At 45.8% G+C, this 16,122-nt stretch overlaps 2 protein-coding genes across 3 annotated transcripts in view; one reads left to right on the forward strand and one right to left on the reverse strand.

Moving 5' to 3' along the window:
* Window positions 1-478: 478 nt before the first annotated feature.
* si:dkey-260j18.2 (uncharacterized protein LOC325231 homolog) lies at window positions 479-6,467 on the reverse strand. Its single transcript, XM_061045633.1, has 5 exons — window positions 6,164-6,467; window positions 5,085-5,238; window positions 4,838-4,916; window positions 3,753-3,980; window positions 479-3,547 (listed from the first exon to the last, which is right to left on the reverse strand). Exons 2-5 carry the CDS (start codon window positions 5,236-5,238, stop codon window positions 2,050-2,052), a joined length of 1,959 nt encoding a protein of 652 aa, XP_060901616.1. The 5' UTR covers window positions 6,164-6,467; the 3' UTR covers window positions 479-2,049.
* sars2 (seryl-tRNA synthetase 2, mitochondrial) overlaps window positions 6,462-16,122 on the forward strand; it is a 177,302-nt gene continuing 167,641 nt past the window's right edge. The window contains exons 1-16 of one of the 2 annotated variants that reach the window (XR_009674099.1): window positions 6,462-7,778; window positions 9,170-9,265; window positions 9,555-9,584; window positions 9,723-9,863; window positions 10,074-10,128; window positions 10,236-10,299; window positions 10,430-10,535; window positions 10,641-10,688; window positions 11,580-11,688; window positions 11,849-11,894; window positions 11,984-12,071; window positions 12,644-12,756; window positions 12,910-13,003; window positions 13,257-13,349; window positions 13,434-13,499; window positions 13,753-14,659. Coding sequence is in view for 1 of the 2 variants with exons in the window: in XM_061045644.1 (XP_060901627.1) it covers window positions 7,512-7,778; window positions 9,170-9,265; window positions 9,555-9,584; window positions 9,723-9,863; window positions 10,074-10,128; window positions 10,236-10,299; window positions 10,430-10,535; window positions 10,641-10,688; window positions 11,580-11,688; window positions 11,849-11,894; window positions 11,984-12,071; window positions 12,644-12,756; window positions 12,910-13,003; window positions 13,257-13,349; window positions 13,434-13,499; window positions 13,753-13,893 (1,557 nt within the window). In the remaining variant the exon portion in view is untranslated. Of the gene's footprint in view, window positions 7,779-9,169; window positions 9,266-9,554; window positions 9,585-9,722; window positions 9,864-10,073; window positions 10,129-10,235; window positions 10,300-10,429; window positions 10,536-10,640; window positions 10,689-11,579; window positions 11,689-11,848; window positions 11,895-11,983; window positions 12,072-12,643; window positions 12,757-12,909; window positions 13,004-13,256; window positions 13,350-13,433; window positions 13,500-13,752; window positions 14,814-16,122 lie in introns of those variants that run through there. The other variant, XM_061045644.1, reaches the window with a different exon arrangement.

Here is a 16,122-nt window from a genome sequence, read left to right on the forward strand (position 1 = left end):
CGCAGCGATCCCTTTATTGAACGTTTATCAGTTTCCTGATTTGGAGTGCAGAAATCCAAAATATCCAAACATATACCTTCAGACTCTGTGAAGTAAGGAGTCCTAACCAGTGGTGTAGTGCTGCCTGAAGAAGTCGAGTATACTCTTAATATTCCTCTAAATGTTTTTATTAAGTGTCCGGTCCAGCAGAGGATAAACAGCCTCCGTTTTAAACAGTGACATGTACAACTCCTCTTGCATGTTAAGTTAGTGTCCTTGCCCGTTAGAGACAGAGAAGGGAGGGTCGTCCCTTCACCATGCTAGGAACAAAACTGCAGCATATGACTGAAGACTGTGAATCAAGAGGATTTAGAAGAGGGTACACCATATGGATCGTATACCCTGCACTACACCACTGGTCCCATCAAAGCTTCAACATAAACCCCTAGTGGACATTTCCTGTCACTGTTTGGGAGTTTGCAATCTGAGGACGACGGTGTCTGAATGTTGTCATCCAGCAGACGTCTCTTTATTTGAGCAATATGAAGAAAACAGAAAAAAAGAAGAAAAACAATGCAAGAAAAAAAGAGTGGCTAAAAGCAAAACATTGTGCTTACATGTATGAGCTCATCTTTCTGACCTCGACTAAAATCATCAGTTAAGATTTGAGTTTAAACCCTCATTGACTATCCAATACATCAGCTCCTGTTTCCCCCGACTGTCGAACGTCACAGCGCCCTCCAGAGAGAAAAGCAACGTTTATAACAAAAATAACCTTTCAAAACACATTTCAATAAATTAAGAAGAACGCTAAAGTATTCAGATAATCCATAGCCTAAACATTCAGAAGTCCTGTAGCTGGAGGAATTCAAACAGAAATAAAAAAAAAGAAGGTCTTTTTGACGCAGCTACAGAATCAAGTAAAGACACAAATTCACCGGGATCCAAGGTTTTGGGAATCTGCTGGACAGTGCTCGTTCAGACACAAGGATACTGAGGGTCATCTTTACAACAGTCGGCATCATTGTACCATCATGACTATCTACTTTAGGTCTTTCACAGTGGATTATCAGCCTGCACAAGTGTCATGATTTACCTGCACGATCATGTATGTGCAAGACGTTAAAAAGATCCCATCTCCTCCTCATGTTCACCTTTCAGGATGTCAGTCTGTGACACTTTTAGAGCAGCATGATGTGCAGCTCCTAGAACTCCTTATTTATCTGATACTGGCTTCAGTAAAAAAAAAAAACTCATTTCAGCCTCTGCCTGAAACAGTTGTTTTCAGCTGCTGTCTCTTTAAGGGAGGGCTGCTCTCCAATGCTGGGAGAAGAGAACCAATGTAAGAGGTTTCAGCGGCTTCCGTAGAGGCTTGAAGTTGTCTCTATGGTGTGATTTGCAGGACAAGCTGTTTAGCCCCCTCTGCAGACTCATCCTGGGATTACTCCAGTATGAATTTGCCTCATGATCTGACACTTTACCCACGTTTAGTTTGGACATCCAGCTTTGTAACACTGTGATTTTTTAAAAAGAGGATCAGCAGAATAGGTCAACTTTAACATCGTCAGCGAATTACTTTTACTGCCAGGGTTTTTCTGTATCCTTGTGTCTAAACTGAACAATACTGAAAACTTCACAGCATTAAAAGATTTCCAAACAGCCTTGAACATATTTCACCAGTAAGAATCTGAAAATAACATTACACAGTTCAAGAAAGAAATCAATGAAAGGCCTTTTTTTTTTTATTTCTTTCTCAAAAGGACCTGACTGCTCGGACCAATAGTGGATAAGGTTACATTCAGGTGCAGGACGCCTGACCGCCAGTTTGTGGCTCCACTTTCTCTCTGCCTGAATATTTCTGTATTCATTTCTATAAGATCCATGTGCATCCATTACAGGCCTTCTCTGTGGCTGCACTCACATCGTACAAAATGGTTTCTTCCTTGTTACTTCATCTGAAGATCAAAATGTATTGAGGTCAAGAAGGAGCTAATTCAACCTCCGCCTGGAGCCCGTCTCTGTGTCACATGAACAACAGACTCCACTTCCGTCCTACTGGTCTCCATTCAGCTAGTCAACTGCCTTCTTGCAGTTTTCTTTGGCTAGTCTCAGTCTGGACAGGATGTGTTTCTTAGGGAACTTTAAGGTGGTACACCCAAACTGGCTCACCCCTCCAGTGTCTCCGGGGAGTTTCTCCCGTCTCTGGACCCAGCTGCGCCAGCCGGGCTTCCAACAGTATACACTGTCATAAAACCGTGAGCCATTTTCCCCACCCAGCACATAAATCCTGCGTTTCCACCTGGCCACACCCCCCGCCGCTATCCGCCGAGGCAGCCCTGGGAATACCACAGGGCTCGGCGCTCGGTCGCTTCCACCACCTGCAACCCCCCGCTGCTCTGCGCTGACCATGACTCCTCCCCCAGTCACCTCCCTCTCTACTCCAGACCCCCTGCCCTCCCTGAAAAACAGCACACGCCCGGTGGCGTCTAAAGTCTCCAGATTGGTGTAGTTTCCATCCAGGAACTTGGTTGTATCTCTCATATATCCTCCGATTGCACAGACCCCTCCTCGAACAGCCACTCCTCCAGCGAGGCAGGTGGCACCAGAGTCCAGAGACACACGCGTCCAGCAGTCTGTGAGGGTGTGATAAATAAGCACCCCTGAGTGGACCACAGCCCGGTTCTGTTCAAGTGTAGTTCCACCAAGAAGGTAGAGCCGCCCACGCAGTGCTGCACAGGCAAAGGCGCGCAGAGGGAGCGGTAGTCGAGGTCCCGGAGCCCACTGCAGTGTAGATAGCTCCAGAGTCTCACTGGAGTCCAGCAGAGCAGAGCGGTTACTACCACCCAAGGCATAGAGTGAGTCTCCACAGCCCAGTAGACCCAGCATAGCTCGGGGCTGAAACATACAAGGCCTCTCCATCCAGCGGTCAAGAACTGCATCATATTCATGCACAGCTGCAGACACAGAGCCCGTCCGCAGGATCCCACCCGCTACAAACAGCCGGTCCCCTACAGCCGTACAGCCGGGACTGACCAGAGAACCCAGCGCCGCTAACTTCTCCCACTTCCCTGTCCGAGGATCAAAGCAGTCCACTGTGTAGTCTCTTCTGGCTAAATCCTCATCTTCCCGAGGTGTCAGGTCCACACAGACAATCTTTTTCTCAAACATGCCCTCCCGAGGTCTCAGCGGCCCCCCAAGGCCCTCACCAGCTGCGGCGGGCCCCAACTCCTGGCAAAGTCTTCTGCTCTCTTCTTGGGACAGCAGCCCGGGTCGCAGGTGGTGAAGCAGCGCCGGCATGTGGGCGTAGCGATCCAAGGGTTGGTGCTCTGCCCAGCGACGTGCCGCATCGTAAACCTCTGCTTCAGAGTCCACCCCCAGACGGTCGGAGCTCAGGAGGCTTCCTAAGGTGCCGTGGTCGAGCAGGAGGAAGTCTTTCTGCCGGGCCACACGGGGGAAGTGCTGGGCTACCAGACGCAGGGAGGCACGCAGCAGCAGCTGGTCATGATGAGAGCGAGCAAGAGAGTACATCCCCAGGCAGTTATCCACCGAGAGGTGCTCGAATAGGAACCTGGAGCGATAAGGAAAAGGACAAGTGGAGAGAAGGACACAAGGAAAAAGGAATAAGAAGATGAAATTGGTGAGGAAATCAGACAGGCAGGTGGAAAAACCTGAAAAACAGAGCAGAGTCTTTGTTGTGTGAAAGCAAAAATGTGACTAGCTCGAGTAAAAGATTAAAAACCTCATCATCTGTCCCCCTCTCACAGCAGATTTACCTGGAGCACAGGTCTTGAAGAGGCATGACCTGAAGCCGGTTCGCGGCCACAAAAAGGTCCTCGGCTGTTTCCAGAGAGAGCCCCGCCTCCCCGGTGTACACAAACTGAATGACGGTCTCCATGACGGACGGTGTCACCTCCTCCAGTCGGATCTCGGTGAGGCGGGACTCAACCAGAGGGCTGGTGAACATCGCCCGGAAGTACGGGCTCACGGCCGCCAAGAGGACTCTGAGGGGCGAGTAGGACGGAAGGAGAGACGATACTCACTTGTACAGTAGATTACATTTCCACATTTTATTTTCGTCTGCGCTCACAAGAAGTCGTTTGTTAAACTGATGGTTAAACCAAGCTTTGTGACCAATGACAACCGTGTTTTACTTTATGTTTAAAGAGGAGGTAGTGACATGTTTTAGATCAACATGGTATTCAAATTCACAAACAAAACAATCAATCAATAACACCAGCAGGGCTGTGTATCTTCACTAGTCTAACGATTCGATTATGATTATCCCGTCATTCGATATTAGATGCATCCTCAATTTTCTATCTTACTGCCCATGGCTACTTTTTCATCAATGAAGACGAGCAGTCAGATAAATATGAATCCCTTTTTAATATTTAAAAAAATCCTTTAGAAATCAGAGTCAGCATAAATGTCTTTACATTGTCAAACAAAATAAATTATTTATATAGGTACAGCCGCATCAGGAAAATCTAAAAGCAACGTCAGTAGTAGCCTATGAATCGATTATGTTCTGTCATCGGTGCAGAGTTCTCCACGTCTGCATCGTAGAAATGATAAATGTCGACACCTGTAGCTTCCAGTCATACCTGGTGAGAGTGACAGCAGAGCTCAGAACAGCGTGCATAAACACTGCTCCTTTTTAAACGCTGTCGTTCATAAAGAATGAGTATTAATAAAAGGTGGTACAATCGTTTTGAACAGACGGGCACCACAGTGCTTTTCTAGCATCTGCATACCGTTCAAGCTGCATCCCCTGAATTGCTGTCTTCCTTTGAAATAGACTTCATGAATGACTTTTTTTCTTTATCAGGTTCTTTGTAACATGAGATAACGGTCAAACCTGTGACACATGAACTTCTTCCCCTCAACAAGCAGAGTGACATCACACAACTGCTGGGCATCCAGTAGCTGCTTCAGACCTAAAACACAGCAGCAGCAGCAGAAGAAGAAGAAGGAACAGTGATTAGAAGAGGCGGTGATGGAAGGCGAGCCGTGGAATTAAACTGGGAAGAACGCAAACTGGTTTCTAAACTCCAGAAAACAACCCCCTCTCAAACCTTGTACTTTTTTTTTTTTTAATGTCTCACCATGTGTGATGTAGTCTCCCAAAGGGGTGGTGCTGTCGTCGGGGAAGTCCTCCTCCTCTGAGTCGCTGTCCGACAGAGGTTCTCCTCCTCCCCCGTCCCCATCCTGCCATGGCTGGGGACGCCAGGTGACTGTGCCCCCGCGCACAGCATTCATCTGATGAACGGTAAAAACACAAAACTCAAGAGTGGGACGCAAATCAAAGGCTTGAGTGGAAATAAAGTGAGAACATCAACGAACAAAATGATACAATATTAGCACCGAATATAGAGGAAGGTGAGAATTACCACAATATCAACCAATCAGTCACCATATGTGCATGCATGAGAGGCCAATAACTCAGGGGGTCATCAACTTTGCAGCACGTGACCCCCAAAATGAAGGGGCCAGAGACATGGGACACCCCACTGCTACAACATGTATGAACCAGGTAACAGATAATACTTTCGCGCAATGCGCAAGAGCGGCGCGCAGGACCCCCGCGCTGTGCTCAACTCGGCGGGAAGGAGATTGCGCGGTGCAACCCAATACACAATGAATGGGCTTGACAGCGGCGCGCACCCCTGGCCACGTCCTATCGCGTGCTGCTCAGGTGGTCCAAGTGTCCGGTTTGGAAAGTCGTTCTCCCGACTTCAGTGTGTTGACGCGATTTCATTTTGGAAAAGTCCGAATGTTGTAACAACAGCACAAAACAGCGTTGATGCTACAAAGAAGATCTGTGGACTGTGTGGAATTATTTTCAGAGTTTCTGAGTTGTTGTTTTTCCGACTTCAGCAGGAGTTCATGGACATTTTACAACTCGGAAACTCTTTTTTTCCAGTGTATCCGACACCACGTGAATGCAGCAAAAGTTCAACAGATTTTGGAGTGACTAATAAGATTTGAAGGGGGGGGGGGGACCCAATGCCACCCCTCTGGACACACCCCTGCAACCCTGCATAAGTCAGTGCCCCACGTGAGCCACCCCAGTCAGAAAAGTGTGGACACGCACCTGACTGGATGGAGAATGAGGACATGATGAACACAAAGCAGAGAGCAGCATCAGTGTACCGTTTGCATCTTTAGCTTTGCTCTACATTACCTTGGCTCTTCTTCTCGTTTCCACCGTGAGGGTTGGTTGGGTCCCACCTTCAACAGGAATTGGTGAGGCACTTTGGGCCAGGCTAACCGTCTCACAGTACCTGGTTAACACCAGAGGTCTCGACACACTGTCCCGGCTCCCATGAGGAGGGTGACTTGGTCCTCCGGGCTCAGCTGAAAGGCTCGTCCCGGCCTTTTTTGAGGAGACGCGTCAGGCTACTCGCTGCTCATCCAAACACAACATCACCAGCAGCAGACGGACCAAACCAGCTCCCAGATCCAGAACGACCCCCCACCCCCCCCCCCACCCCACCACTGTGCAGAAAGGCTTCCCGTCCTAACACGCATCAGTCCACCATGGCAGTGCACACGTCCGACTCTGTGCCAAAACAATGAAGATGTAGTTTTAAAAGCCTGCAGGGCAGAAAATTAGTCCAGTCGGCCGCACTTGTCACGTCTGAACCGGATTACCGCAACGTTAAACTTCCGCTCATCTGATTGGTTGACCTTTGCCTCGTGACGAATGTTTGGGAATACGCAGTACGTCGTTTTTTGTCACTGAAAATAAATTAAAATCCATATTTATTGTTCTAATATACGTGTCAGCAGTCTGCAGAACAGCTGCTTTGTACTAGAGTAATATTTAATGACAGATTATCAGTTTATTTTTTATTCAATTCACCAAAATATTAATGCAGCCTTAAAGGTCTCATTGGAAATGTCGTATTTACGAGTTATATGTACATGGACCGCACTCCAAAATCGCAATTACGACTGGGAAATTGGGAAATCTTTTTTTTTTTTTAGGGCAGGAAAAATGGATGAATGCTTGTAAACAGTAACTGTAATTTAAACAGTTACAGGGGTATTCTAACAAATCTCAGCTAATATTAGTTAATCATTATGATGTTATTTAAACTTAAATACCACTAAAATAATGCATGCAATTCAATCTGCTACTGGAGAACACACGAGCTCTGTCCCACTTGCATCGGCCACGAAACAAACAACCTCAGGCGTTCATGTTTGTTGTTTTGTTTTCCCAACTACAACTGGGACGTACGACATTTCCTTGAAGTACATGAAGGCACCATAACTTCCGCATTTATGCTGCATTCAGGGCCGATACGACCGTTTTTACAACTATCAACCGTTCCGTTTGCTTTGATGTAAATACATTTTAATCTTAATATTATACTCGTATATGTTTTGTTTTATTCAGAAGATAACATTTATTTGGACGAACAGCTTTTGACGTGCATAGGGAGACGCTGACCAAGATTCCTCAAAGAGCACAATTGCGAATATTTCTACACCCGCTAAATGCAACATCAACCCAAAGAGAAAACATGGCGGCCTGCTTCAGCATGGTCACAAGAGTGACAGCACTGGCTGCTGTGTTCAAGCCGGTGTCCGCACATTTATCAAGGCCGGGGGCAAATGTGTGTGTTCGCTTTTCGCACGGAGTCCGGAGCAGTTTGTACGAGCATGTCCGTGAAGGTTACAGTGACAAGCCGGAGCTGGACATGAGAGCAGTGTGTGAGGAGACCGGCAAAGTCATCGCAGACGTAGAGAACAGGAAGGGCGACCTGCGAGGGGACGATGTCAGGAAGATTGTGAGTGTGTGTTTGATATTTAAACCACGACAACTGAATCTGTAAAGAAAAATAAACTGGCTGTGCGGCTCCTGTAAACTACAAAACAACAACACAAATTAATTATTATGTTGTGAAGAGAAGAGAAGAAAGTTGTCCAGTCCTGTTTTTATCCGTTCAGAAATATATCAAAAGGTGAAATCACTCCTGTCACTCGAAAATCTGGAAAAACTCATTCATGCTTTTATTTCCTCCTGCCTCGACTACTGCAATTCATTATACACCAACACAGTCTCAGTCAAAAAGAAATCCACCTCCCTCAAATAGTCCAATATTTAGCAGCCCGTCCAATCAGTGAGATGTGTAGTGAGTGAAATGATAAAGTGATCTTACTATATGATCAGACATTAAGGAAACATGTCATGTTGAAGTGTTGTCTTCTCTGACAACAATGCAGCAGCCAGTATGTCCTCCTTCTAACTTTAGATTCTGGTCCTGAATGCTCTGGATTTGTTTGGACCAGAGAAGGTAGGTGGTTTTAAGACACCCCCACACGGCCGTTTTGGACGCCCCTCGGTTTGCCAGATATGAGAGCAGTTATCAGGTCAACAGGTGTTGCAGCGATGGAAGCGGGCAAGAGAACTGGTTCAGATAGAAGTGATTGTACCCGACCTAAAAAGCCTCTGCATGTTTCTAATAAGATCCACGAGCAGAAACGTGCTCAAACTAGGATCAATATTGGAGATGATTTTTGAAAAATGGAGAGAGGTTAGAACGCAGAAAGGTTTACAGACCGATGCAGAGCTGACTAAACACTGAAGCTTCAGTGTCCACCACATGGTGACTTATTGGGAGGAGGAGGAGGAGGGGGCGGGTGGAGACAGCTCTCGCGAATGATTTTTGAATTGCAGTACCCATTTTAAACACTAGGTGTCAGAGTTACATATTGCTCCTTTAACAAAAAACAATAAATGTGCTCACATCATTTTTAGGCTTGATTTTAAGATTCTTTTCACTTCTTTTAAGGCACAACATGGGCTGGCCCCTTCCTATGTTTAAGAGTTTTAACCCCTTATGAACCAGAATGCAGTCTGTGACTCTCAGGCTAAGCTCTGCTGGCTCTTCCCAGGTCCAGGCTGAAAACTAAAGGGGACACGGCTTGTTCTTTCAGTGCTCCTAAACTGTGAAACAGTCAATCTTTTGTTCTACCTCTCTGTTTGCTTTTATTACTTGTTTGTTTTTATTGCACACCAGTAATCATTTTGTTACCTGTCTTGAAAAGTGTTACACAAATAAAGTATTATTTTCAAAAAATGTTATTCCACCTCACATGGGAGGCTGAAACTTTTACAGCTCTAATATTCTGCTAGCTCTCAGCTGATGTTGTTGTTTGTTTGTTTGTTTGTTTGTAGGTTTGTGTGTGGCAGGAGCTCCAGGCAGTGAGGACAGAAATCTCTGTGCTCGAGGAGCAGAAGAAACACATCAGTGAAACTGTCAAAGCCCTGGTGGTCAGTACTGGTCATTACAGCAGTGGTCACAGTCCCCAGTTTTCTGATGGATGTTTATTGTTGTGGTGAAAGTATAATGTTGACTGCTAATTTCACTTTCAATACTTTATTTATTTATTATTTATTTATTTATTCAGAACTTAAATATGATACCTACATCTCCAAATGAACACTTTAACTTAAATCTCGTCCCATGTTTGCACACTTTAACCTAATTAGATTTGTCTTTGTGATAATAAGCTGTGTTTTAAGATGCATCCATCATTTTCACTTCATTTTCTTTTCACAGGCCAGTAACAACAAGAAAGCCCTTTCCAGTGTAAGTTTACCTTTTGCACTTCACTATTAAAATGTGTGAGTATCCACAGTATCATTTTATATTGAATGAGTGCGTGTTTGTTTCTGCACTGGTCGGACTCGGCGATGCCTCACATTTCTCCTGCTGTGTATCGCACAGCTTCCAGAGTACACGCAGGCTCTGCAGAGGGGTCGGGAGATCCGCATCAGACTGAATCAGCTCCATCCTCGAGAGACGGAGCTGGATCAGGAGCACTACGGACGAGCACTCAGACTGCCCAACACCTCCCACCCTGACGTGGTGAGGAGGATACACACACACACACACACACACACACACACACACACACACACACACACACACACACACACACACACACACACACACACACACACACACACACACACACACACACATACATTCTCCAAAGCATCTGTGGAGAGATTTTGTGAGAAGGGTGTGTTGTTTGAAGAGTCCTAATATTAAAAAACTTTTTTCTTTTTTTTTTAGCCAGTTGGGGATGAGAGCCAGGCGAGGGTGGTGGAGCTGGTCGGACAGAAACCAGGTGATGGATGTGACCTATGGCATCATTTATCCAAATAGTTAGATCATTTATCACCACATGTGCTTTTATGCAAAACATTTCATCTCCTTTTTTTCCTTCTTGGGTAGATTTTGACTTCAAGCCCAAAGGTCATGTGGAGCTGGGGGAGGAGCTGGGTCTCATCAGGCAAAGGTCAGGGGGTCTGATTGCTGGTTTTAAGGACTTCTTCTACCTGATTTTCCGTTGGCTGTGCCGTCTTTTGAAGTCTAACCTTATTGATATGAAAGTGTGTCATTGTGCTTTTTTTTGCTCTATTCTGCAGACATCTAGCTCATGTGTCAGGCCACAGGTCCTACTATCTGAGGGGGGTCGGAGCCAGACTTCAGAGTGCGCTCCAAAACTTTGCCCTCGACAAAGTGCTGCGACGGGTAAGAGATGTGTCTAAAAAATATTATATGCAATGTCTGCAAAATGCATTCACATTCATTTACCAAAACAGAGCCCAACTTTGTTTTTTCTTCTTACTCCTGCAGGGCTTCATCCCAATGGTTGTACCTGATGTGCTGAAGGGGGCAGTATTTGTGAGTAGCAGAGCGTGTTGACTCCTGTTTGTAACGTACCAGGGCCCTATTCCTGAAATGTGTCTTAACAATGGCTGCGTTAAAAAACTGCAGGAAACAGTGACCCCGAATCTATATTTTTTTGACCGTGTTAGCAGCATTAGTCACATTGAGGGTTAACTCAAATCAGATACGGGCCAATGTGACCTCAGTCTGAATTCATGAGACTCTGATGTCATATTAGTGTCAGTGTTTCTCTGCCTGGTGTCTCCTCTCTGACTTAGAGACAGTAATTCATGCGTTCTTCTCCTGTTCAAGACTACTATAATTCTTAGTATACCGGGAAAAGCCAGTCGTCCCTGTCCCGCCTGCAGCTGGTCCAAATTGCTGCAGCCAGGCTGCTGACTGGGTCCAGGAGGAGGGAGCATATCACACCCTGTCCTAGCATCCCTTCACTGGCTCCTTTTAAGGTCGCACTGTTTGTTTTTAAAGCCCTGAATCGCCTGGCTCCCCTGTACATAAACCTCCATAGCCCTTAAACTTCATCTAGGCCCCTTAGAATGTCCGACGCCGGCCTCCTGGCGGTCCCTCACTCACAGCTCAAGCTCAAAGGAGATCGTCCCTTTGCAGTCAAAGCCCGTCAGCCAAACAGCCGTCCCCCCTTCCATCAGGTCTGCCCCCTCTGTTGACTCTCTTAAGTCCCGCCTCAAATTGTATTTTTCTATGTCAGCATCTCAGCCGTCTGGTCCTGACTAGTCCCGTCTCTCTGGTTTTCTTTATTCTTATAAATGTAGTAAACTCCTGCATATTGTTTCTCTAACGTTGGGTGCAGCACGTTGGTCAGCTGCTGTTGTTTTTAAATGTGCTTTATGAATAAATGTGACTTGACGTCTCCTCTTCATCCCTGTCCAGGAGGGTTGTGGGATGCAGCCCAACGCTCACCGCTCTCAGGTCTACACGCTGGATCCAGCCCGTTTCCCAGACCTCAACCTGGCAGGGACCGGAGAGGTCGGCATTGCAGGTTAAACTTCATTCTTCCTTATCATAATCCATGCCCTAATTAGTAAACGTCTTCAAGACATCAGCATGAGAGGCCAAAGAGAGACTTTCACATCGAGGTGATGGACCAATCCATGAAACACGTGTTGAGTAATGATGTGACGTGTGTCTCTCACCTCCAGGCTATTTCATGGATCATGCAGTGAGCTGGAAGGACCTGCCTGTCAGGTAGGAGGCAGAACCTCAGATTGTGTAACTCAGATATCAAAATAACTACAGCAGACTAGGACTGACATGATCTGTCGTCTGTGCTGCAGGTCGGCGTGCAGCAGCACCTGCTACAGGGCGGAGACGGACACAGGCAGAGAGACATGGGGCCTCTACAGAGTTCATCACTTCAACAAGGTAACAAGCACAAAAAACATGAATCTGTCGTGCACACTTTTGGAGCCTCAAGGAATATGCCAATTTTTACCATACGTACTGGACAAAAATAAATGCATGCACAACTTAGGACAGAGAGGGGCCGCTGTATCCATAACTTAGGACAGAGAGGGGCCGCTGTATCCATAACTTAGGACAGAGAGGGGCCGCTGTATCCATAACTTAGGACAGAGAGGGGCCGCTGTATCCATAACTTAGGACAGAGAGGGGCCGCTGTATCCATAACTTAGGACAGAGAGGGGCCGCTGTATCCATAACTTAAAACAGAGAGGGGCCGCTGTATCCATAACTTAGGACAGAGAGGGGCCGCTGTATCCACACGGGTTGCCATCATCCTTCATTCATGAACACACCGTGTATGAGTGTCCCATATTTAAAGTCAGTTTGATGACATGTACAGCTCATTCAAATTTAAATATGTATGTTCAATTCTGCTCTTTAACAACACCTCTCTGTAATCTACATATCGACAGAGATGACATCACTTTATATTTGTCCACATTTACGGTGCGTGTGTGTGTTTATCCGTCCAGGTGGAGATGTTTGGAGTGACAGCTGATGAGACGGGACAGGAGAGCTCTCAGCTGCTGGAGGACTTTGTCTCTTTGCAGAAAGAGATTTTCTCTGCTCTGGAGCTACACTACAGGTGAGTGTTCAGGTACTGTGTTCAAGTCCAGGACTGGAGTCCGACTCAAGCCCTGATTTTTGACTTGGACTCGAGCATTTGGACTACACCGGGTATTTGGAGGATTGGTATGAGATGTGGATCATTTGTTGTACCTCTTGTGTTTTTCATCAGAGTGCTGGACATGCCGACGCAGGAGCTCGGTCCTCCTGCACACAGGAAGTATGACATCGAAGCGTGGATGCCTGGAAGGGACAGCTATGGAGAAGTCAGTCTCTTTACATCACCGATACCTACTAACCTTTTTTACAATATTACAAGTCAGAAACAAAGGATAGTCTGACCTGCAGCTCCTTTCCCTGCATGTTATTACTCTCTCTCTTTACCCCCGATATGCTTCTCTTCCTGCTGTCATCTCTGAGTAGAGGCATAAAATAAATCTTAAAAATACAAAAACAGGGCTGCTGCAGATTCTGATGACCCCTCTCTATCTCACTCTATATATATGTATATTACACCAGATTTCCAGTGGGTCAAACTGCACAGACTACCAAAGCAGACGCCTCAACATCCTGTATGAGAGAGAGGACGGCAGCCTGCAGTACGCCCACACAGTGAGTGCTCTACATCAGTGCAGGTTTGGCTTTCGGCGGTTTACCAACTAGAGGAAGTGTGACGGGATTTATTTTGTTCTCCAGGTGAATGCTACAGCATGTGCAATCCCTCGAACCATCATCGCCATCCTGGAGACTCACCAGACCAAAGTAAGACAAGTCACGGTTACAGGAAACCTGGAGGTCTTTGGAGCAGGTTTCTCAGTTGTTTCATTGTCGTAAAAACTGATAAATGGAAACAAATACCCTGAGGGGGCTTTAATGAGTGACATAGGGACATTTGATTAATCATAAAAAGCAAACTAACTATTTAAAGGGATATACTACCACATGATCGGATGGAGCCCAGCTCTTCCATTTGACAGTCTATTAATGATGCTTCTTCATTCTTCATTTTTTTCAGGAGGGAACAGTGCGTGTCCCCCGAGCTCTGCAGCCTTATTTGGGCCTAGAAGTCATTGAGAAGCCAAAGTACGCCCCGCTGAAGTACATCGGACCCAACCAGCACACTCGACCCCCCAGGCCTGCTCCAAAGACTAGATGATCAAAATACCAGTGAAGTGCTTTAAAAACCAGCCAGCGTCCACGACAACCTGACGTGGGAGCCAGTTCACATTCGACACCTTTAAAGACGGGTGCACACGGTACAACTTTAGGCCAACTTAGGCCAGACTTTTGAGTCGTACGGCTGATTGTGGCGGGTGCACTGAGGCACGACGGCCGATCACGGTCTGGTCGGATGTCTTCTGACATGTTTGATATTTTTTGTCGCACAGTGACAGCTGAGACTTTTTTTTTCCTGAATATGCCTACGCAACCTGACGGACAGCGTACGAAATCACCATGGCAACAGCATAGACATAATCTGTCTACCCCTCTGATCGTGAAAGAAGAGCTGGTACAAGATATCTGCAGACCTCCAGCTGATGGAATGTTTGTTATGATTTAGCCTCTAGTGAGCTCGTGTTTATCGGTGATGGTGAGTGTGTGAGAGAGAGAGCGTTCTTGATGGTGTGTGTATTTGAGCCATGCATCAGACAACTGACATACACATCTATTGAGAATAGATTGTGAATGCTCCGTCCTGATAAAACTCATACAGTGGCCGCTCTAAGGTTGTGCCCGACCACCATCGTTAAAGTCAGTGTTTGTAATTTCCTTGAGATCCATGTTTTAAGATTCTGGTTGAAATTGTCTTTAGGTCCTGACAGAAATTAATAACTCATGTTCTCTGAAAAAGGAACGAAGAAAATCCGTCATCTGTAGCAGTTTGTAAGCCTGTAAAAACTTCGACCAATGTCTGCCACAAGGTACCAATCTGATGAACCAATCAGATGTCTCCCTGCTCGCTCTCTACCTCTTGCGTGCTCTAGCCCACACTCAAAGCATGAGCTGAGGTCCACTTCTGGAACAACGGCGCTCCTGCATGTAAGTGAGGGGGCGTGGCATTAGAGGGAGCACAGAGGGGAGGGGTGCGGGTGCGGGTGCAGGTGCAGACGGGGCACTGAGGGAATGCTACTTTCAAAATCATGCTAGTTTTTGAAAAATGACCAACCCTGCCTTTAAGTTTGAGCCGACATTCCTCCACGTCCTATAAACAGTCGTACAGATGTACGCTGGGCTGAACTCAGAAAAGGAAGATGTCTAACACTCATAAGGATGTTTCAAACAGTCTGACTTTATGAATTGAGTCTGAATGAATCCTCGATTGTTGAGTCATTGCATCAGTTCTTATCATTAAGGGGTTTACTGTATCTGTTAATATATTTATATCTTCACTTGTTGAACGCCATGAGGATTATTTTCGGGGTAAATAAAAAACAATAAAGATAAATGTACTGCTTACTCGTCCTGTGTTTGTCTTGCAGTTCAAACTGTTTTACAAACTTGCATTTGGCCGTAATACAGACGATGTTTTGAGCTGCAGATGAAGCATGCTGACAGAGGTGGCAGGCCGGTTAATGAGCGTTATATTTTAGGCTGCTATAAAAGGTCAACGATTAAGGCAACAATATGTAACTCTCCCACTTTAAAAAAGCAGTTTCAAAGTCGACCTAATAGCGTATCTCCAATGTCCACGGTCACCTGCTCATCAGCTGCAGAGCAAGATTTTAAAAATTGAGGATGCACCAGCGTCTTTTAAATCGGAGCTGTGGAAGCATTTTGGCTTCCCTAAGACAGAAAATGAAAGGGGTGAGAAGATAACAGACAAGACAAAAACTGTGTGCAAATATAACGAAGACAGGGAACTACACAAACAGCACAACCAACATGATGCAGCTTTTAATAAACACCACAACGAGAAGCTCCAATCACCTCCCCTTGTTGAGAGGAAAAAAGGAGCTCATAAAATAATTTTGTTGAGTAAGATGAAGCTCAAGCGAGCAATTTGCTACGCTCAGATTTATTGGTCTAAATTAAAAAACTTATTTTTAGAAATATTTGGATCACGATGGACGTGTTGCAAACAGCGGATAGCGATAGAAACTGTGTTTAATCAAAGCCCTCTGAAAAGCCCTTCATATTATTGAACAATGTTTTCACATATTGAATGTTTCTCATATCCTGCAGCCTAGCGTGCACTGGCCCTGTGAATTCAATGACAGCTGTTACAATCCAAATCTCAGCGGTGCATATTTGGTGGGATTTGGATAAAGTGGAATTACAGAGGAGTGCAGTATGTTGAAATGTTTGCACTTCTAATGAGCTCCAAATGGGTCGAAGGTCAAAGGTCAGGCTTTGTGATACATTAAATAATAATAATATATAAATT

Source organism: Labrus mixtus, chromosome 9 (assembly GCF_963584025.1).
Source record: "Labrus mixtus chromosome 9, fLabMix1.1, whole genome shotgun sequence".
Lineage (NCBI taxonomy): Eukaryota > Metazoa > Chordata > Actinopteri > Labriformes > Labridae > Labrus > Labrus mixtus.